This window comes from Mchenga conophoros, linkage group LG7, assembly GCF_057382185.1.
Source record: "Mchenga conophoros isolate Kocher_MC1m ecotype Shallow Benthic linkage group LG7, M_conophoros_male_GT1.1, whole genome shotgun sequence".
Classification (NCBI taxonomy): Eukaryota; Metazoa; Chordata; class Actinopteri; order Cichliformes; family Cichlidae; genus Mchenga; species Mchenga conophoros.
In genome coordinates this window covers 42,469,481-42,493,466 of record NC_140532.1, presented here as the reverse complement: position 1 = coordinate 42,493,466, position 23,986 = coordinate 42,469,481, and the positions used below count along the sequence as shown (strand labels likewise).

Here is a 23,986-nt window from a genome sequence, read left to right as displayed (position 1 = left end):
ATTCAAATATTGAAAGCTTGGGCTTTCAGAAGGTGTCACATTCAACCTAGAATATCAACATAAAAGTGTGAGGAAGGTTTGGACTATTTACAAAAAAAACTCCTTTTAATATAATTATATTTATACACTAATAAAGTGAAGAAAATTTCAAATATTAAACATTTTATTGATACTATATGAAGCAACATTAACTTTTTTCATCAAGTATGAAACTACAAATAATAGCACTGACTGAGAGCAGCAAACCTCATCCCATTAGCCAGCAAAAAATAAACACAAGACAGATTTTCTGATAGAAAAAGCCAAGCACTGCTTGTTGAAACAGCCTGTGCTGTGTCATAATGGACCACACTTCTTTGCACTCTGACAAGCTAATAAATTTGATTTGACATAAAACAAATCGCTCCTTACAAAATTCACTTACTTCTTACCATTTCTTTCTAGCTCTGACATAAAGCCAATATATAGTATATGAAATATGCTTATGTATTCATACGTATGAAGGATCTCTCCATCCATCCATTTCACTGTTGACATCACAGAGGCACCTCCCGGGAGCAAAAAAAAAAATGGACTGGTAGTGATCTGACTTACAAACAGATGAGAGAACACCAATGCTCGGCTCGGAAACTCGAAAAGCTCCCAAGCTGAGGGACACCAAGCATGTTAAGCAATTTCTTAGTAACTCAACTTAATATCTTATTTTTTGATTGCTGTAAAGTACCAGATGAACTCAAAGTGAATCAAATTTCTAAAACATGGGAGACATTTCTGGTAACAGGTGGGATTATCTCAGCAGCAAAACTTTGAGCTTTAGAAATGTTGAAGGTACAGACTGAAAGACAAGTTAAGCTGCTGAGCTAGTGTATTACTTTGCTTCTCAGTAGGATGGCTGGATCCACCTCTTGTCATTTAATCTCTTCCTTGTTCCCTGCGTTATCCTCATTTATCAATTCCAAATTCTGGTTAAAGATATCTGTAGTGGATACGCAACAAAAGGAACTAATTTCAAAGTTGCAAAAGCATTAATTTAAGAAAGAAACTACAAATAAGATGACAATAATCCCAAGCATACCTGAAAACCATGAACTACATCAAGAAGCACAAGCTGAGACTCCCCAGAGCTCTAACTTTAGATCTGCAGGCAGCTTTTATAGACACTGAGGGCAAGACAGACTAAAAATATCACATATGGAGCCCATCCTTCAAGCGCAGCTGAAAATTCTAAGATCAACAATACATGGGGAAGAAATAGTAAGAAAAAGGAAATAATACACATACTGAGGAGATTTCGCTTAAAGTCAAGTCTGATTAATTGATTATCAATCTTATTTTGTTTGTGCAGCATTTGTCCCTACTCTAGCACATAATGTCTTCTTTGGTACTTTCTATTGTGCATTTAATGTCGTCGCTCTGGATGAAATTTAAAAACTTTCCATTGGTTTGGTTCAGTGATTTTTGAAAAATTTGTCACACTGATCTTTCTGTAAGAAACATTTCTTCACAGTCTTTGTAAAACTGCTTCTAGTCAGTGTCCATGACAGCACCGCTGCTTGTGAGCCACAGCTTTATTAAGCTCTTAAGGGCTTTATGCAGTAATCTTGATCATTTATGGATCTGTAGCAGTGATGCAAATGAGAGAACTGCTTCAGTGCAGTCATTATTAACTGTTATAATTCATTATTATTCATTATGTAGGAACAATATTTAATACTTAGAAGTTTCATGTCTGTAAATGTACATATACCATTAACCAAACCACACACCTTGCAGGGTATTAAAAAAATAAGTAATTAAAGTTTTGATTGAAGGAACCATTGTTACATTAATGTTAAATGGCAAAGAAAGATAAAGAGAGTTAGATTAATACGCACAGAAGCATAATGTATACAGCGCAATGCTTATATTACCTCTGGCAAGCCTTTTCCTTCCTTTTGCATGAAGTATTTCTTCTTAAATTCGTAATAGGTGTTGTATTGATGCCAGGACTGCAGAAATTCAAACCTACAGTGCACAGAGAGAAGAAAACATACAAAGATGAGAGGCGAGCGCTCAGAAAAATGAGCCGGGGGATGATAAAGAGGTTATGCCATATCTGATGGCAAAATTACTAACAGGAGTTCCTAAAGTGAGACCTGACTGGAACAGCAGGTTTATTTCTGGTAAGAAAACTTACCGCGGATCATTCTTGGCCCGGACGCTCGCCTCAAACTTCAGACCATTTCTTGCAACGTACTCAGCCAGCTTGTCTATGACCGGCTGGATGTCGGGTGGTGGGGGAATGATGGCTGCTGCTGATGGGGTGGAAACTGGAAGTTCAGCTTTTGAACTGTTTGGAGGGGAAATTTAAGATGTGAATACAATTTATCTTTGAAAGTTTCAACTTTTAATATGGCATCATTTTCATTCTTGTATTTAAATACACTATGTAATAATTGAATTTAAAATGTAACTTCAGACAAGATAAGCAAAACACTAACTTAGCTTTTTGGGTAAATAACAGTCATCATTATGCTTGATCAAGGTTCTTAAAGAAAACACATTTAATCATTTCTGATTAAGGCAAAATTAAACTAACTGATGTCAAGGCTACCATAAAGAAAAGTGAAAAGCGTTTCCATGCAGTGTCAGAGCCCACCTGATTTCTGGTACACTTGCTGGAGGAACAGAGCTGGAGTCCTGAGTGGGGGCTGTAGCTGCTGTTGCTACTGTGACAGTTTCAGCAGGGGTGGGTGCAGAGCCCAAATTAGCCACGGCCTCGGTAGAAGCAGGTGGTGCCATGACAGCTGAGGTCATATTATTATAGTATGAGGTGGCATCTATACCTGGGGGAGGCGGAGCTAAGCAGAACGATCCATCTGGCAGCATGTAATATCCATAGTACACTGCTGCTGAAAACAATTGAGGCAGGAATTAGATCAAATACACATGCCTCCAAGAAACTATTTAACTGTGTGTGATAAAACAGAAACAACACCCCCACCAAAATGAACTAAATATATCATATATTGTAAGTTGATGCCTCTTTGTTAAGAAACAACTTTCACATTTATACCCAAACATGCTGTAGCCAGTCATATGAACATTTATTTAGCCAGGAAAAGCTTCGCTGGTATGCAAATATAAACTATTAAAAGTTAAATAGCAGCACACGTCTGAAAACATCCTCACACACTCACTGCTAAAATGCTGCCACCTGTTGACCAAACTGCATGACCTAATTCAAACCATTTCCACACTTATCCAATAAATAATAACTTTAGGAGGATAACCAGATTCTGCTTTAGTTAGGATACACTTAACCACTCAGCCAACCTGTCCTTGAGTGTGGAGCACTTGTTTTGTGTCCACCTCATGTGCAGCTAAAGTGAAAAGTGTGAAGAACTGTGAAATAGCTGTTGAGATTTTATATAAATTGATGGGGCATTATAATAGATTCTAACATGATGAAGTATTTCATTTCAGACTCAATTGTGCAAACTTTTCATTTTAACCTTGGTAAATAACAACCACAGGTCAGACAAAAGTCACCTCTAACTGAATATGGAAACTGTCACACCAGGCTTGTTCGGTAAACCTTTAAATAACTGATACATTTTCAAGATTTTCAAGGCAGGGAAAATGGGAGAGGTGGAGAAAGACAGCCTCCTGATCACAGCAAGAGTGTTTTTCAAGTTTAAATTGTTTCTAAACCAACATTTTTCACCTTTTATATAAATAAAAGGTATCTATATATTTTATGTATTTGTTGATGTGAAATTCAAATGAATTTAAATTGTTTATAGAGGTAATCACAAATGCATGTTTTTCCACAGACTTCTGCAGGACCAGAAATCTCTTTTTGCAAAGGTACCAAAACTTGATCGTCTTAAAAAGAACGCAGTGTTAAGGAACTTCTGTCAAAGTCAAATAATCTCTTCTTTTAACATTATAAGTTCACTAAACAATCAACATGCAGTTATTTCGATTGGACCATGTGAGAGATCTCGAACAATCCATATACAAAGGCATCTGCAGTTAATAATCCTGCATCAGGTTTATCGAAAAAACTCAAAGTTTTACTTTTTTTTTAGTGAGCCGTTTCAGTCATCTTAGCTTGAACTGAACTGAACAGTGAGCAAATGTTATAGAGGACCTTAATTAAAAACTTAAAAACAAGAAAAATAACTCCACAAAAGATCTGTTGCAAAAATAAATGTAAAACAATAAAACTTTTTAGCCAGTTTTATTAATTAATTCATTTTTTGCTAATCATCTGCAGACAGAACTCTAACTGTTTTACCTAGTCCCAACTTACAGAGGTTTACAGGTTACACAGGTACATATTCAGGTTAGGGTGGCTCTGCAGAAAAATAGTTCAGCCACTAAACTGGCCTGCCTGCTGTGCAGCCACGACACCCATTTAGTGTCATCAACTGAAAGCTTTGATAGCAACTGGTCTCCATGTTCCCAGAGTGTTGTCAAAATTCTGTACTGCATCATCGTACTACTGTTAAATAAATACAGAATTGAAATCACTGGCAAATTTACAAAGACTTCCAGCTATTTTGGCAACTGGGTTATAAAAGTCAATGTGTGGCCCCTGTCCAAGAAAAGTTTCTCAGTCATCAGCAGGTTTATATCACAAAGACTGTTATTGAAAAAGAAAGAAGAATGTGCAATAAAGGGACGAGGACAAAATAAATGGTCAGTGTCAAAGTGGAGGCTGGGATATATTAACACGTTAGTCACTAAGCTGGTTGACTTTAATGACATATCCAATTTTCTCTGTCAAGAAAACTGAAAGTGTTTTTAGGCGTTTTGACAGATTGCCTGGGGTTTTCACCCTTACATGCAAAAGACTTGTTGCACAACATCACCCAATGAAAGGATGTTCGCTCTTAAATTCAGAGAGATATCCCTCTTTTTAATATTATATTTGAATACCCGTAGCTAGGCGTAATAACATCCTCAGTAGTCTGATGTTTTGCGCAGAAATATGGAAAAGTCTTGATGTTCAGACCTTGAACATCGAACATTAGAAATTGATTAGATTTTTTTCACCCTGACATTACTGCTATCATCTAAAAGAAGGATCTTAATCAGAACTGAAACTCAAGATACTGGAGTGTGTTATCAAGAGAAAACCATCAGTTTAAGTCACAGCATGCATTCAAGTCTTGTGCTACCTTGAAAGTTATAGTAAAATCCCATTATGCTCTGACCTGACGGTCAAGTGAACTAGGGTGGCATTCAAGCACGAAGCCATGTTTAGACGTTATCAGATTAACTTAAAAAAGAGTGAATGTATTTAAAAAAAAAAAATACAACTCGAGCTTTTTTAAAACTCTTTAACTCATTTCATTGTTTGCACATTCATTACTTGAACTATTCTTTAAATTTCTAGGATACTCATTTTATTTATTTTTATCTTGTTAGAATTTTTATTTTGTTATAGTAGAAATTTTTTTAATGGAATCTGGCAAGATAAGGATTTCATCGAACAATATAATCTCCCTGTGTTTATTTATACATGAAGTCTGAGCAATCACTTTAAAATCACATGTGAAACAGTTCATTCAAACACTCATCTGATACCCAGATTAGCACTGCAGTACACGTTTATCATGTTATCAAGCCTTCGATCTCTTTGCCTGTCATGACCCCAAGCCAAAGGTCTTTCTGGATCTGAATACTGGCTCAGGTCAGGTTAACCGTTTAGTACGCTTGGCCTACCATGGGAAAAAAACCCACTGAATTCAGTATTTCTTCGCTGCAGAGACTGGAAACCATTTTCCTCAATGATAGACTACACTCAGTATTTGTTGAAGGGAGTTTTGATGAATAACTGGCAGTGTATAAGACAAAAGCTGAACAAAATAGTACAGAGGGACCCATCATGTAAAGACCATGACTGAAAAACTAAAAATGTCAAAATGCGGTTTTCTATCAGAATGACTCTACTCACGGTCGGCGCTGTATTGTGTTGGTAGACTAGCTGGAGCTTCCTCTTGGTTTGTTGCCACTGCTGCTGTCCCATTTCTTTCCTGTTGGGCTTTTTGAATTAGTGCTGCCAGGGGATGATCTGGGTCCAACACCTTAAGAGGCTACAAGACAAAAAAGGCCAGTCCGGTGAAAATAACATTTCACACCATTATGTTGTTTGTTGCAAAGCGATACTAAAACATTTGAGTTCCTGCAAGCATTACATGAGAAAGGAGCATTTAATGCATTAAAATATCTTCAAAGCCCTCTAAAATGGCATGTATTTAAATATCTTGCATTATTCAAATCATACACATTAATCGTCCTTATTGTGGTATTACAAGTCTACAAGATTTAAGCTTTAACCCCATGAAACCTTAAACATTAAAATATGAGTCTTCAGTAGAAAATTACAGGGGAAAATCTGATAACGAATCCCTCTTGATGGGAGACAACTGTTAGGCAGCTTCTACTAAAAGAAGCTCATTATGTTTCTTTAAAGAGGCATGCTCCCATTATTGCTGCACAAAGACTAATGGCTCTAATGACAAGGCACATGAAAGCACTAACAACTGAAGTAGCATGAAGACCGGGAAACAGAGTAAAGCTCTAAGATATTAGTCTCAGTAACAGACTTGGGTTGCATTAAAGGCATGTAAATCAATTTTAGATGCCAGATGGTGCTACTGGTTAGAAACGGATCAGTCTTACAGAACACCCCCCACCCCACAAAAACCCCACCCAAAAACATTAACTTATGTTCACAAATAAAATTATGCAGCTCAACATTTGAGTATCTTTTCAGAAAAATATCAGCATTATATTTGGCTGAGAAATTTCTCCTATTAATATTCCAGTCGACCTAAAAAGAATTCTGTGGTAACAAGCCTGTTTGTGGAAAACTTTCTACTATAAGAAAAAAAAGAAAGAAAAAATTTACAATACCTTCATTAGCTCCTCCAGGCGAGAGCTCCTTTTAGGGGCAAAAAGGCTGGGATGGAGGTAGCTCCCATCTCCATCATCATCTGAATCATCAGAATCAGATTCTGCAGAACGAAAAAAACAATGTACAGATGAAACAAATTATTGCCAATAATGAATGTTTTTAGTGTATTCCGCACTGTTTGACTACTTATACGTTGTGATCAATCTAACAATTACACATTAGTTACCGTACGAGACACATGCATATGCAATGTGGTGGATCCAGTGAATGCTTTCTGTAACTCACCCTGCGACTGCTCCTTCTTGCTGTCAGAGGCAACATTGTATCGACCTTCCTTCATGGACCGCAGGATGTATTTGTAATAAGGGTTCAGGTAATGGTCAAAACGAAGGAAGTCAAACTGGGAGTTACCAGACTGCTTCGCTTTCAACACTATCTCAAACTGAGCCCCCTGCTGACAGACAAAGTTGGCCGTCTTCTCAATGATGTTGTGGGTCTTGGTGGTTGCAGGCTACAAAAGAGTCAAGAAATTAAGAAATTGCATTTAAAAATGCAGACAGTTTCTATTATTATATTTCAGTTTCTGAAAAACACACATTTTTTTTTTTCAATTTGCAAAGGAGAAAACTTTTCTCCTTTAAGACACGTGGTGAAAAATTTGTGACAAATAAGCATCGGCACCACAGACGGGGCATTAAGATGCAACACACAGTACACCAAGAACAGAGGCAATTTTGTTACAGAAACATTTTCATGCCCAGCACTCTTATGCTCATTGTGATGACATTAATTCTGAAAATACACATGGGGTGGAAATCAGTGGAACAAGAAATGGTCCATTATTCATTCATTATTGGTCGCCTTGTGTGCTTTCAATGATTAATCTTTGCCAATACCTAGAGAGTACAGAGAAGTGCAGCAGTCTTCCAAAGAATACACATATCCCATCAAGTTGAAAGTCATAATAAATACCACCTTTCAAAACACTGCCAAAAAAAGACTGGCGTCCAACAAAAACAGATCATTATTATCTTTTAAGCTGCCAAGGACTTTCTGACATACACAATCCCTTCTCACTTCCACTTACGAACTTAGCAATTAAGGGAAAAGGGTGTTTGGAACTTTTACGTACTTATTTTATCTCATAAAAAAAGAGAAGAGCATGGTGTCTCGCACCTATTATTCTACAACACTGTTACCCAAAGAATAGCCATTAGGAATGCCAATGTGAAAGTAATATGTAATGTTTCCAACCATATTGTCTCTCAGTTAACAAAGGTTAGTGAGTAGAGATTAATTTGCACCTGTACTTATTACTAGAGCTGTACTAAAATGTGACACCCTGACCTTATCTAAAATGCTCAAAGACATCCTTGGCCAAGGACCTTTTGAGGTAAACTGCTCTGCTCTCTCTCAGTGTTACCTATTATTAAGCTATACTTGTGAAAACAAGGGCAAATCTAATAATCATAAAATAATTAATAACGGCGAATGAAAGTGGCAAAAGTCCACCTTAAGACTACTAAAACAGAACTAATCCAATTAATGGACTGGTAGCTGCTATAATAAAAATGTATTTTTCATAGCATATGAATAATTTAATTTTACCAGCTTAATAATTTTGAACCAGGCCTTGAATAGTTTCATTAAGAAGCTTGTGAGAAATAAGGCATGTCAAACTGAGCCATGCTCTTATTTTAGTGTGTCACAGACATATTTATCTATCCTTCAGGAAAATATTAGAATCCCATCAGGCTGTGTTGTGAATTTGCCCAATATTCAAGGGCTTCTCCTGGTGATATTCCCTACAAACCAAGGAGTAGAGATTGATAATATATGCAAATCATACAGAGCAGCAGCTATGCTGTGTTTGTATATATGCAAACACAAGGTTGTTTTGATTCTCATATACCCACCATGGTATAATACTGGCATTAAAGCATGCCTTTTTTCACATGCAACATTTGCCGTAGCATTTCCTTAGGGAGGTGTTATGCTTCCCGACATGTGTTAATCCCTGACAGGGGAGAATGACTCTTTTATATTCATCTTTGAAAGAAGGAAAGCAGGAAAAACGCATTCGTTGCTTTCACATAAAAAGACTCTCCCTATACACTGTCACTAATTCCTAAGTGGGATGGATCACTTCTCAACATCTGTGTACAACGGCAGGAGAGACCGACTCTCTTTGCATAGGACAGTGGCTACAGGGAATCATCAGGCTTCTGGCCGTGGATATCAGACACAACAAAGCAACAGAAAATCTTATATTTTTCTATTACTTCAACTGTTTCCTTCTTTAGATGGTATGTCAATGTGAAACATTATCTTTTGGCACAGAAGTGTTTTTTCACAAACAAAAACTATGTGGCATTCTGCCTCAGAGTAAGGCTGGACAGCCATACAATTTTAGGACAAAATCCCCTTTCAGCAAACCCCTGTGAAACTCACAGATTTTCAACTTATTGCAGAGTCATTTCTGTTGCTTTGGTTTGCGTGTTATATAGAAATTATTTGAATCTGTGATTCAAAAACAAAGGCAGACAACACAACATAAATCTATAGTTAAGACACATGTAGAATGTCGTGACATCACATTTAAACATAGAGCACACTGTACATACAGCTCATTTTGAAAGTCTACAGATCATTAAGTTTTCTGCATAGTTAGTTTATTCACTGAAAATAAATGCCTGAATTTGTTTTTATATGAAGTATTCGGATCCTTCCCATATTACTTGGTTAAAGGATTTTGGACAGACTTAAATCTTCTTGGGAATGATTCTACAAGCTTGGCACACTTCTCATTTTGAAGTGTTTTCAACTAGTAAGTAAGTGGCAGCCATAATAAGAGGCAGCTGAATTCTCTGAATACAAAAGAAAGGCGCTTCAGTATTTTCTTTATTAGCACCTTTAGCACAGGCTGCACCAGCCTATTCTTCATGAAGGAAAAGGAGATACAATTCAAAGTGACCACCACTCGATCATCTACAAAAGCGAATGATCAGCATGTCTGACAAGGTTGCAAATCGGCACATGAATTACATTTCCAGCTCATCACATTAGCTAGTATTCTGATTTTGTTTTGTTTTCTAAAGCAAAGTAACCTAACCCCAGCTTGGTTTTCACTCTGACACGCCATCATCTGTGAGCTCACTACTTATTGTGAAAGTAGCGAGCATTTGTTAAGTGTGTACAGTATTTTTGTTTTTTAAATATTGTGATAATAGGATTTTGAAAATGGTTTTTTGGTCTGTGAGAAAATGAGAATGAGAAAAAGAAAAGCATGAACTGAACTCATTTAAAGATCCACCTAAAAAGACAGAAAAAGTCAGAGTTTCAAGAAACGAAGCAGAATATCTAACACTCACCAACTCCACATCAGGAGGGATAGAAAGCCCTGCGGGAGCAACGAATGGTTCTTCACTCTCTTCAGGCTCTGCCTCCTCTACACAAATGAGGGGACATGAGAATGGAAAATAAATATACCGATAAACAGGTTAACTTTTGACAATCATCGGCAACAAAAAACGAACAAACCCCACTTTATATCTACCCAGTTCAGCAATAACATTAAGATTATTTCTGAACTCCTAAAACATTTTAAAAATGGATGAAACTCATGCCCTCTACCAACCTCCCCACTACACAAATACATCAAAGCAAAACAGCACTCTAGCCTTTACCTTCATCTTGATGACAACATACAGGTCAGGTGGAAACGAGCTTAAATATTTAACCAGGTACTGTAGGGAGTTTGCTCCAATAAGGGGTCCTTTATATTAACAAAAGGCATCTCTGAAGCAATTAAAAAAGAAAAAAAGCAATGCTTATGGATTCCACTTGGGTGCATGTGGAAGGTGTGCCATGGCAACAATATGTAATCGACAGGCTTATAAAGGGCTATACAGTAAAAGCAATAAAAAAGCAATACTGTTCAATATAGTTATATAATAGCACTGTTATCAGGGTTAAACTACTTGCAACTTTATAATATAGCTTGTTCTTAAATCTTATATAAAGTAAATCTCATTGGTAATTACACATTAAAATAAAAACCATTGAAACGGATCATTTTTAATGGGAAGTCCAGCATTGTCTTTATTTAAAGCCACACTACAGAGTAGCTACTCAGTGAAGACAGAGTGAATTATTTAAATAACCTCAGCAAAGAGATACTGCTTATTCAAATTAGCTTCCTTATTTTGACAGGATGTTAAACTAATTGGTATATTGTGAAATGACTGGCTAATGATTGGTGTGGGGTTTAACAGAGAGGCTAACAATAAGACGCATTTATCATGTTTTGACAGAACACGTAATAAACTGTACTGAATTTAACCTTCTGGTTTGGCTATCAATCAGAACCAAATAATTGAAATATAAATCCAAAAAATTGATTCTGTTCATGTGGACGTAGCGTTTTCAGAAGGAGAAATGTTTCGTCACTCATCCAAGAGACTTCTTCAGTCTCAGCTGACTGCAGGTGAAACCACTGATCAGCCAACTCTTTGTGGTAATCATGGCCATTTGTCATTGATCAATGGTCTTTGATCGGTGGCTGTTAATCAATGGTCATGAAACTGACCTCACAGCCCATTGTTTGTCAGTGGGCTGGTTTCAGTCATTATGGAACTGTACGGTTTATAAGGTTGGGAAACCTGCAGTCAGCTGAGACTGAAGAACTCACTTGGATGAGTGACGAAATGTTTCTCACATTGAAACACAATCAACACAAACACAATCAACTGTTTGGGATTTCCTTACCTGAATGACTGAACTTGGTATATTACTGTGATATATTTCCTTAAGCGCTAATGCTCTCTTTGGTAAGAGGGAAGTTCTTGACCACTTTTTTATTAATGTTTCAGAGTTTAAATAGAGCTCGACTCAAACTAGATCAAATGTGAGACCTTTCTGACTTTTTCCACGAAGTCACCCTCTGCAGGCATCTGAATCTTTAGCAGATGTTTGAATACCATGGGGTCAGCTCTACAAATTCACCAGAGACACAGAGAGGCATCTAGTCTGCTTAACTAGTCTGTGTGTATATCAGATATTTAAAGCAGAAGTAACTGTGTCAGGGTCAGTGTCTATCTTTTAGGAAGCAGTCTTTTTTTTTTTTTTTCTTGAGCATGAGGATGTTTGGGAAGTCATTCCAGACATGACAAGGGTGTGTTGGAGGGCAAAGGGTCTGTTTAGATGACATTTGGGAAAAAGACTGTTAGTTTAACCTCCTAGGACCTGGCGTCCACATATGTGGACATCACATTTTGGGTTATTTAGACCAAAATACTCAATTTTGCTCTACAAGGGCCTGAGATCCACTTACGAGGACATTATGCTGCTACTCTTCTATCAAAATTTTAAACAAATATCCTCATATGTGGCTCTCATTTTTCTTAGAAACAAAAATCAGGTAAAAAAAAAAAAAATCTGGTCATTCTTTGTTTTTACATTCATTGGGTCCCAATCAGCCCAAATATCAAAGAGAAATCAAAAATGCATGCCGTGGAAGAGTTCGGGTCTTAGGAGGTTAAGGTTTGCACAAGGGAGCAGGGAATCCATGAAGGCTCCTCACAAAATAAGTCATAACAAGAAGTCACAAACAGATAGAGGACTAAAAGTAACACAGATGGTGCGAGGTGATTACATGAGGTGATATTCTAGTGCAATACTGAATTTTTTGCACATTTGTCATGAGCTTTTTTTTGGGCAAAAAATAAACTTCAGCAAACGCCTCAAGTGTATGAATGGGCAGATGGCTGTTTGGATTAAAAAAAGTTGGTTTTTGTAAATGTTATATATCAGAAAGAGCTGCTGTGTTCTTCACAGCTGACTGCAGCACACACAATCAACTACAATTCTAGACGTGACACAGAGCCCACGGTAACTACATTACTCTGGGAAGTTGTGACGAGTTCTCACCTGATTCCTTGTTAGCATCCTCCTCCTCAGTGGGCTGAGAGGGGTCATAGTAGTCAGCGCTGTATTTAAAAGCCACGGCGTTGTAAGAGCCTTCATCAGCCAGAGCCTCACTCAGACGTTTATACTCCTCCTCTGTGAAGGATTAGGAAACACACATAATCAGGGAAAAAAAAGAGACTGCAATGTTGAAGAACACTTTAAACCAGTCTGCACAAACTGATGATGACTTTTGATTTTGATGAAGGACATCTATCTGTGAAGATAACGAATGTTACTCTTTTTAAGTTGATACTGTGTCAGTTTTAATTAGATATACAGTATACAGACGTGTAGTGGATGAAAAATTAAACAAAACAATGACGCAGTCCTGTCTTGTGTGTTGATGAGACCAAAATAAAACTTTGTGGTTTAAATGAGAAGCATTCGTTTGCATTATTTACTGCATAGGTAGTAAGGTAAGGTAGAACCTCCTGCTTCCCATCTTTGAAACACAGAGGGGGTTAGAAGTGTCATCGTATGGATCTTTGTGTGTCACGCTTGGGCCAAAACAACAGACCATCATTAATAGAAAAGAAAAGGGAATTCTGAATAACACCAAGGAACACTAAAAGAAAATGTCAGGATGCTTGTCTGAGCTGAATCTCATGAGAGAGTTGGTCATGCACAAAGAAAGGTACCTTTTGCACACAAATCAATTGTACAAAGAAAGGTAAAAGATGAATTGGAGTGAGTACAACCCCAACTGCCCTCCAAAATTGGGATGTTATATAAAATATAAATAAAAACAGAACACAATAGCTTGTAATTTCCATAAACACATATTTCATTAATAATAGAATATAAAAAAGTATCAGATGTTTTAACTGAGAAAATATTACATTTTACTTTGTATCAATAGGTAACTTCACATCTGAGCAGACAAGTATCACATGTGGAGTTCCCCAAGGTTCCATCTTGGGACCCCTTCTGTTTAACATCTACATGCTCCCACTGGCACAGATTATAAACAACAACAAAATAAACTATCACAGCTATGCAGATGACACACAAATATATATCACAATGTCACCAGGAGACCGAGGCCCTGTACAGGCTCTTGGTAAATGCATTGAGGAAATCAATGACTGGTTGTGCCACAATTTTCTCCAGCTAAACAAAAACAAAACTGAGGTAATAGTCTTTGGCGCCAAAGAAAAACGATTACAGGTCACCAGAGAACTTCAATCTATACATCTAAAAACCACAAACCAGGCGAGAAATTTGGGTGTAGTGATGGATGCAGACCTAAACTTAGAAAAACACATTAAGACAATAACAAAGTCAGCTTACTATCACCTCAAGAATATATCAAGGATAAAAGATCTGATGTCTCAACAGGACCTGGAAAAACTAGTCCATGCATTCATCTTTAGTAGGCTTGATTACTGTAACAGCATCTTTACAGGTCTACCTAAAAAAATCAGTCAGACAACTACAGCTCATTCAGAACTCTGCTGCTCGAGTCCTCACTAAGACCAAAAAAGTGGACCACATCAGTCCAGCTCTGAGGTCCTTACACTGGCTGCCTGTCCGTCAGAGGATAGACTTTAAAGTTCTGATGCTGGCCTATAAAGCTCTGAATGGTTTAGGACCAAAATACATCAGTGACCTCCTGACCCAGTATGAACCATCCAGATCCCTCAGGTCATCTGGATCCGGTCTTTTATCAGTTCCCAGAGTCAGAACCAGACACGGAGAAGCTGCATTCAGCTTTTATGCTCCTTATATCTGGAACAAACTCCCAGAAAGCCTCAGATCAGCTGAAACACTCAGTTTATTTAAATCCAGGTTGAAGACTCACCTGTTCTCAGCTGCATTTGAATAAAGCACCAAACCCACACTTTAAGCTTAAATTTCAAAACTTACATTTAACTACTGATTTTATCTACTGTTCTGATTTTATCTGTTTTGATTTTATATACTGTTGTTTGTTTGTTTGTTTGTTTGTTTGTTAATTAGTTAGTTAGTTTATTTGCTTGTTTTATTCAATTTTAAATCATGCTTTTTATTTGTTCTTGTTTCTAATGTCTCTGTAAAGCACTTTGAATCACCTTGTTGTTGAATTGTGCTATACAAATAAACTTGCCTTGCCTTGCCTAAGAATAAAACAAGGTCACTTTGAATTTGATGGAAATGACGTATATCAGAAAAGCTAGGGTCAGGCTGTGTTTATCACTGTGCAGCATCCCCTATTCTTTTAACGCAGCCCGTAAACAACTGGGAACTGAGCAGACCGTCGGACTTCTGAGAGGAATGTTGTCTCATTCCTGTCTGATAGAGGATTCTAAAAACTCAACAGTCCTGGATCATCTTTGTTGTATTTTTTCCATTTCATGACACGTTAAATGTTTCAGTTGGTGAAACATCTGGACTGCAAACAGAGCATTTCAGCGCTTAGACTCATCTACTACAAATCGATGCTATTGTAATAGATGCAGTCTGCGCTATAGGAATGTCTTGGTGAAATATAAATCTTCTGGATGGGAGCGTATCTTGCTTTAAAACCTGTATATAACTTCCAAGACTGGTGGTGCCTTTCAGATGTGCAACATGTCAACTCAGCCGCCCCCTTCAGAGATACAGGCTTTTGGACTGAATGCTGGCAGTCCATTTGAACTGAGTTTAGGCTCAGGGGAGATGGCAGCATTTCCGGATCACGTTAACATCATGTCTATTTTTAATGCAGGGGCACCTGAGGGTCCAAAGATCACAGGCATCCATTATTTATATCTGGCATTGTCCCTTGCGCACAGAGATTTCTTCTGATTCTCATAATGATATTATCTACCGTATATAATAAGATTTTAAAAGTCTTTTATGATTTTATGTTAAGATAAGATAAGATAAGATAAGATAAGATAACCTTTATTAGTCCCACACGTGGGAAATTTGTTTTGTCACAGCAGGAAGTGGACAGTGCAAAAGTTATGATGCAAAAATTAGAATACAATAAGAATAAATACAGTACACAGCTGTACAGAATAGAATAAAATAATATATACAGTAGAATAAAATAGAATAAAAATATACAATAAGATAAAAATAGAATACGAATGCTATATACAACTGAGTAAAAATACAGAGACATCATTGCAACATTACTGTTCCACAATTTGTAGAGCGTTTTTCAGCCGATTGGTGAATGTCTGTCCATCTTTACTTCTGAGAAATCCTGCCTCTCTAAGATGTTCTTTCTCTAACCAACGATGCTACAGATCTGTTACCAGTTAACCTAATTAGTTGCAAAATGTTCCTCCAGCTGTTTTTTTTTAGTACCACTTACTTCTCCAGCTTTTTGTGTCCTCTCTAGCTTTTTGTGTCCTCTCTCCCAGCGTTTTTGAGATGCCTTTCTCCCATCAAATTCAAAACGAGCTAATATTTTTCGTAAGGTTGTATAATACTGTTGTTAATTGTTTTTGTGTACTTTTAGGACATACTCGTGCAGATATATAGAAAACTTTAACAGGCTCACAAAATTCTTCTTACAATTGTCCTTTAAAGCCTAATGTTTATTTATTCTGGTTTGAAAACTTAACATATCTTCCCTTAGTTTGGTTGCTTTTCACCCAGAAAATAAATATATGAACTAAATTGCATTTTAAAAGCCACTGAAGAATGTTTACTCCACTCCGAGATGAAAGCAACAACCTATACATACATACAGCTGGCAAGCAGTGCACAAATGGCTTGTTGAAGGACTGTACTTAAGTGTGTCTCAGTAGCCTCTGTATTTTATATATATATATATATATATATATATATATATATATATATATATATATATATATATATATATATATATATATATATAAAATCTCAAATAGGGCTGGGCCATATTATACCGTTCACGGTAATACCGGTATAATGTTAGGCAACGATAGGAAAATGAAATATCGCGATAGAATGGGAGTAAAACGCGCATGCGCAGTGCCTTTGTTTTCATACGCACATGGCTGATTGTTGAGTGAAACAGATGAACCAGAATTGGTTTGTAAAAATGGTGCAACTTCAGTGATGTGGAACTGGTTTGGTGTTTGTCCTTCAGATACACGACAAAGCACATTTTTTTGCAGAACATGCAAGCGGCCGTCGTTATTGTCGGACTAAGATGCTCTTAAATCTGGGAGTAATCTGTGTCCTAAACTCCGTATCGTTCAGGTCAAACAACACTGCAGCATCACTGAGAGTTAAAAACTGTCTAAATTCTTTCATCTTTAATAAAACGATCAGCATTGCTGCTTTACCAGGTGTAACTATGAAGTTTAACTTCCAGGCATCCATGAAAACAAAATTTATTACATTTAACGGAGTTAGAAGTTAGCAGGAAGCTAGCGGAAGTTAGCTCGCTAGTTTTGCTAGTTACCTTAGCATGATATAGCATGTTCTGACTGAGAGATTTCTGAAAAAAATCAAACGTACAGCTCTGCTATCACTTCCAACATAAATGAAGACAGGAAACTAAACAGCAGTGACGTTTGTAAGGTTACTGAAGTTGGGCTAGCTGGTATATAATGATGTGCTATGTGATCGCTAGCGACACAGCTATGTTAGCATAACATAAACAGTGAAGCTGGAGGACGAACACTAACACTTTTCCACTTATAAAAGTTAACGTGAAGGTTCCTGATAGTTAGAGACAAATGCAATCGCATGGCAGGATGCTGTAAACGGACCAAACTTCAGTCAGGAGAACAACTGAGATAATCCATCCACAATACGAGGTTAGTCATTAATATACTGCAACAACATGGGAATAGAGCAGCTGCCAGAGAATTCAACATTAATGAATCAATGGTACAGAAGTGGAGGAAGCAAGAAGAATGAGTTTAATAAAGTTTGATTTATCTGACTGCTTTGTTTCGCTTAATGTGCCTTATAATCCCGTGCACCTTATGGTCCGAAAAATGCGTACTGCACACTGCAGTTTAATGTTGCAAAGCACCTCTTTTTAACTTCAGTGGATATTATACATGGTTATGCTCAGGATATGTCAGCCCATTTCTACTGGAAATGCCTTTTGGTTAAACTTTCAGCAAGGAATTTGCATTTGCACTGTTACATTTTTATAAAGCTTTAATGTACATAAAAACCAGCTTCTTGTTTAAGTGAAAATAAATGAAAGGTTGTCTTTTTGCGCTAGTAATGTTGTGGAGTTGTATTTTGTCTCGCATCAATTATATTGTCAGTTATATCGTTATCGCAAATTTTCAAATATATATCGTGATAAATATTTTTGGCCATATCGCCCTGCTCTAATCTCAAATAACTCATGATCATTATGATATACAAATAGTTATAATGCTACCAATGTAATATATAAAAGGGGACAGGAAGTATGCATGTTGGACCCTGTAGCCAACCCTTTTCTACTGAAATTCATTGAACTCTATAAATATTTATTATGCTTCCCACTGCCCCTTAAGTGGACAGATGGGTAATCGCCTCAGCAAAATGGGGTCAGATCTCCAAATTCAAGGGCAAACCGGACTGCAAGATCCACCTTCTGCAGTGTGTGTGTGTTTTACACAAACCATTAGCTGATTCCTTCTGACCTGTCAGTTTGAGCAAAAGAGACCATATTTCACTTAAAACTGTGGCTTATTAAATTCAATTACAGTCATTACGTCTGTCTTTTGGAAGGATGCTTTGTCATCAAAACAGCCAGCTTCATTATATTATGTAAAATGAGTGAGATGCAAGTATCCTAGATGAGTCAAATGTGATTTCCATAGAAATTGCAGCTCTTCAACTCAAGAGTTAAAGCCAGCCCTTTTTAAGAGTCTAAAAGCTGAAAAGGCCTTAGAAAGGGGGCGTCACTCTACTCTGAAGATTTGGCCTGGGAAAAAAAAATCCAGGGATTTTGTTAAGAAGCATAGATTAAACTTTTTAGCAAATGTGACTTGTCAATTTTTGTTGGGATAAAATCCAAGTTTTATGTGCAGTGGCAGTCTGCAGAAGAAGTCTCATAAGATGATGCATGCCTGAAATTAAAACGCACTGGATAGTAATTAAAACACTGTCACAGACTGCCTTTGAAGAGAGTGAAGATTTCTAAACTGTGAAAAAGCAAGACAGGCATGACACGAGTTCAAAAGAGGACCTGATAAATTGAATTAGTGTAATATGACAGGCATGACAGAAGCAGCAATAAACATTAACCTACTAAGTTTGTAGTAGTTTTTCATAATGCAAACCTTCCGTTTCACCACATCCCTAAGGTGCTCTAATGGATTGACATCTGGTGAGTGTGGAGGCTATTTGAGTGCAAAGAACTCACTGTCATGCTAATGAAATAAGATTTAGGTGATCTGAGCTTTGTGACACACATGCGTCATCATGCTGGAAAGCCATCAGAAGATGGGTAATAAAAGGATGGACATGGTCAGCAACAACACTCAGGTCGGCTCTGCTGTTTAAAGTTGGTAACAACGAACCCAAAGTGTGGCGAGAAAATATATCACACCAATACATCAGTGCCGCCAGCCTGAACTGCTGATACAAAAGTAATGGATCCAAGCTTTCATGATGTTTACACCAATTTCTGATTCAACCATCCAAGTGTCACAGTAGAAATAAGGACATCAAGATCATTGGTTCAGTTCTAGCCAGAGACTTAAACTCCTTCCCAGCAAGAATTCTGGCTTCCACAGACTGTGTCCATGTAGCACACAGAAGATACTCAATTTGTTTCATTCCTACTTTTCCACCAGGGACAAGATCATAGACCTGCATAAGGCTGGAATGAGCAAACTGTTTGATGAGAAGTTGATAACTCTCGAAAGAAATCAAATGAGCATCAATTATTCTTGCAAAGCCCACAAAGTCCCCCTGCTAAAGAAGGCACGTGCGATGGTCCATCTTAAGCTTGCCAGTGAACATCTCCAAGGCTTGGGAGAAAGTGCCGTGGTCAACCCAAAGTGCAGCGTTTGGGGAAAGAGAAATGCTGATTATGACCCAAAAAACACCATCCCCACAGCCAAGCACAGAGGTGGTAGCATTATGCTTTGGGGCTGTTTTTCTACTAAAGGTACAGGACGACTTCACCACATTGAGGGGCTAATGGGCGGGGCCCTGTATGATAAGATCTTGGATGAGAACTTCCTTTCTTTAGCCGGAACACTGAAGATGGGTCATGGATAGATCTCCCAGCATGACGATGACCCATAAACATCCGATCAAGGCAAAAAAGGAGTGGCCGAAGAAGAAGCACATTAAGGTCATGGATAGGACCAGCCATTCGTGAGTCCTACAGAATCTGTGGAGGGAGCTGAAGGTTTGGGTTGACAAACACCAACTCTAAAGCCAAAGGACTTAAGCGTTTCAACAAAGAATCCCTCCTGAAACGTGTGCACATGTGGTGAATAACTACAAAAAAAAACAAAAAACATCTTACCGTTGTGCTTACCAACAAGGTATTTCAAACAAGTCATATTTAGCTTCGGGATCAAATATTTACTTCACTCAGTGATATGCAATTTAATTTATAACTTTTTTCCCTGGAGTTTTGGATGATATTATGTTTATTTCCATTAAAATCAAGCTACCCGTTTACCTGACTGTTCATTTTTTTGGAAGCAAACAAATTTACAAATTCAGCAGAGGATCACTTAATTTCTGCCCCCAGCGTATTGACAACAAGCTGTAACTAATGCTGGGCAGACACTGTGCGATTTTTTCAGTGGCGCGATTCAGCTCCTGCTCAAACGGCACGATTGACTCGCAGGGGTTAGAAGTTCATAGGTCACGATGCAGGGTCTCACACTATACGGTCCGATGCTCTGATGCGACCTGAGTGCTCACACTGTGCGTCCATAAAATGAAGGTTATAACAGAAATTCTGTCGCTCGCTCTCCCTCTCTGTCTTTCACTCACACAGACACACCACCACCATCAACTTTGCTAAATTGCTAATGAAAAACATTGATCAGGCAGCTGTGATTGAGCAGCAGTGTAAATCCAACTATTTTCACGGTTGTTGTGGTCGTGATAATTTTGTGAGGCCACATTGAAAAGGCTCGGATGAGCTTTCCAAAGTTCTACAATTTGTGCCTCCATCGCTTGTGTCCAGATCACACGCTGCACTGCTGTGCGCAGTGTGAGAAACTGCGGTGACACCCTCACGACGGTCGCGAGGATTTCAAACAGGTTTGAAATCCTCACGACCAAGCGATTGATGATCGGGAGCTGGTCGTGAGGTGTTAATCGCTTCTCGTTACCCCACGTATACTACACGATGCACGACGCACGATGAAGGCCAAAATCGGGCCGATCGCCAAAACGGTCGTAGGACTCAGAAATCGGCTCAAAATGGGCCAATTTGAGTTTGAGCAGGAACTGAATCGTGCGACTGGAAAAAAAAAAAAAATCGCACAGTGTCTGCCCAGCATTAGCAATAAGTAAATGTCAGTGTGTTCATCACAAATGGGAAATCCTAAGAAGCAGTAGACATTACCTTAAAATTTCTACTGGAGCAAAAGATGAAGACAGCAAAAATGCTGTTAAGTGAGCATCCCCTGACATATGAGCCCATGCAACTACATCTTTATTAAAAAGGCCTGACTACAAACGGAAAACAAGTTTGAGCTACTGACACAAAATCAGCTTTTGAAAACAGATTACGAAAGTAAGGTCATGATATCCTATTTAAGAGCTCCAGCAGATTTAAGGTATATAAGATGTTTTGAAATTATTTTTCCTTGCCTTTAATATCACTCTTTTTTTTTTTTTTTTTTTAACTATTACTGCTAAATGTTTAAACGAGCATCCTGCTCACCTTGTCTAGCTTCCTCTTCCAGCAGGTCAGTGTGCAGTGCCAGGTACCTCTCCTCATCGCAGAGCGCCTCAATCCTGGCCTCTTCCTCTGACAGCTGGTAGGATGTATTCCATGACCCACTGTCATACTCTGAAAGGTCATGTAAGTGACCACGTCCATCATATCTGTTGGATGATAAAAAGGATTAGAGAAAAGGAAGTAGACAAAACTTTTCATACAGAACATGGGCCTACTTACCAAGGTTGTAAAACCTAAAACCCACAATATAAAAGATATAAAACTGGTCTACCTCTGTAAGTCCTCCATGAATGTTTTCTCAAAATGGATACATCACAATAATGATACTAATTAAGTCTTTGGGAATTATTTTGGATAGAGCTCTGATATACCTAGCAAGTTTTCTGTCTGTATTTTCTTCCTGTTTTTACAGGCCAACAACATTAGAAATGAAAAAGAAAAAAAAAGACAAACAAAGCAACTCGCTTCTTACCTTACAGGGTTCAATAATCCCCTGTAACACTCATCATTACTTCTAAATCTGCAAAGAAAGTTACATTCACACAAACCCGAGCACATAAATACCTATCCGTAAGAACCCAAATGGACGACATTTTCCAAGGTTCGTCCCTCTACGCCATCTCTCACTTGCAGTTTCTTCATGAAGACAAAGAAATCTGGAGCTGAGGTTGGCATTCGGGGTTTGGAAGGACCCCTTAGCCTACCTTGCTGTGGAAAAACTGGGTTATGTAATAAAGACACACAAACAAAGGCTGTACAAATGAAACATAAGTTGGGTCTGAACACTAAGGTGATTCAATTGATTTAATATGTTTAAAGAAATACAAGACTCAAGGAGGTTTACAATGACTTTGCAACAAGGACAATTTCTATGTAAAAGGTGGAAAAAATTAGTCAAAATGATACACTGAATCACCTTAATGACAGTAACTTTTGTCTTTGCTAGAATTTGCTCTGGCAAACAAAAGCATAGTAAAATACCAAGTTTTGTAGGGACTTCACCACTTTATATTAGAAAACGTCCGTTTGAAAAGAACAGGAAAAAGACATGTTATAGCTTAGACATATTATTCATGTGTAAAGCATGAAAAAAGCTTCTAGAGGAAATTCTCATAACATGCCAAGATGCAAAGCCGATTTCACAGATAACTTGAGTATTTTTATATATTTACTGCAATTGCCAATTTAAGAGGTACATTTAGCGCGAACTATGCAGGCCTATGTGGTCTTAAACCAGTCTCAAATAAACTTTATTCAATCCATTTGTCCAATGTTCTCTTATAATGTAAGCTGGAGTGTATAATAACTTGACAGCAAAAAGCATAAATAGGTCAGTCATGGCTAACATTAGCAAAGACTGACAGGCATTTGCAAGTTAGCATGTTACCGAAGAAACTTTAGATACCAGGTGTTTTTCTTTTCCCCCCAATTTTCTTTCTTTTTTAGTTCAGGACATCCAACAAGACACGTTAGGAGGCAAGAAATAAAACAATCGTCGCGAGTTGCAGGTGTTTCCAAGCTTCAACAAGCAACAACTCCAACGTGGTCCCTTGAATTTTGAGACAGGCTAGCGGACAGGAGAGATTGTTAGCATAATGTTTCGGTCTAAGTTTGTTCAACCGACCTATCAATCATGATGCTCTTGTCCCCCATCCATGGGATAAGATGCTTTCCGTGATCATGGTAAAGAGCCCTTTCGTCGTCTCGGAAGAGTTTGCAGGCATAGCCGAAAACCAACAGATCGGCGTATTTATCACTGTCACTCACATCCTTCTTCACCGGCTTGCTGTCTTTCTTTGCCGCTCCGCGACGATACATCTCCCAGATAGTCGAAGGAATAGATTAGCTTAAAGGACGTAACAACAATGACGGTATCGTGATAGCTTTTTGTTTACCAGGTGGCTACCAGGTCCTCCAAATGTTACATTAATCCGTGGGATTTTGCACCAAAACAAAACACTACACGCCAAGAGCCGCCATGTTGAAAAGTGAGTAAATGCATCTGTGTATCCGGTCGGCACTTACGACAATTTCACGAGAGCACAGTTAAAGTTTACACTAATGTTCAGTAAGTAAACGTCCTAATGTGTAGCTAAACATGTCCACTGTTATGTTATACTTTTTTGCTTTAAAGTACTCTGTATATAAACCACATTTTGTGGTTCCCAAATTATCGAAAGTGTTGCTGTGAAATACCCTATTATATTAAGCTTTTGTTCAACAGATAAATTCCTGTGTTCAAGGTAATTCAACAGTTAGTTACTTTAAATATATGGAAACAAAACATTTTTATCATAATCTTAAAGTGGATTTGACAG

At 37.8% G+C, this 23,986-nt stretch overlaps 1 protein-coding gene across 3 annotated transcripts in view; it reads right to left on the bottom strand.

Moving 5' to 3' along the window:
* Window positions 1-23,660, bottom strand: part of sfswap (splicing factor SWAP) — a 54,538-nt gene extending 30,878 nt beyond the window's left edge. Inside the window, exons 1-10 of one of the 3 annotated variants that reach the window (XM_085279355.1) lie at window positions 23,293-23,660; window positions 21,651-21,814; window positions 12,839-12,970; window positions 10,282-10,358; window positions 7,196-7,421; window positions 6,910-7,010; window positions 5,948-6,086; window positions 2,639-2,891; window positions 2,177-2,329; window positions 1,911-2,004 (exon numbers count right to left, since the gene is read on the bottom strand). In XM_085279355.1, the coding sequence (XP_085135481.1) occupies window positions 1,911-2,004; window positions 2,177-2,329; window positions 2,639-2,891; window positions 5,948-6,086; window positions 6,910-7,010; window positions 7,196-7,421; window positions 10,282-10,358; window positions 12,839-12,970; window positions 21,651-21,814; window positions 23,293-23,486 (1,533 nt within the window). In that variant the 5' untranslated portion in view covers window positions 23,487-23,660. Of the gene's footprint in view, window positions 1-1,910; window positions 2,005-2,176; window positions 2,330-2,638; window positions 2,892-5,947; window positions 6,087-6,909; window positions 7,011-7,195; window positions 7,422-10,281; window positions 10,359-12,838; window positions 12,971-21,650; window positions 21,815-22,232 lie in introns of all 3 variants that reach the window. The other 2 variants (XM_085279357.1, XM_085279358.1) reach the window with 2 other exon arrangements.
* Between the last annotated feature and the right edge of the window lie 326 nt (window positions 23,661-23,986).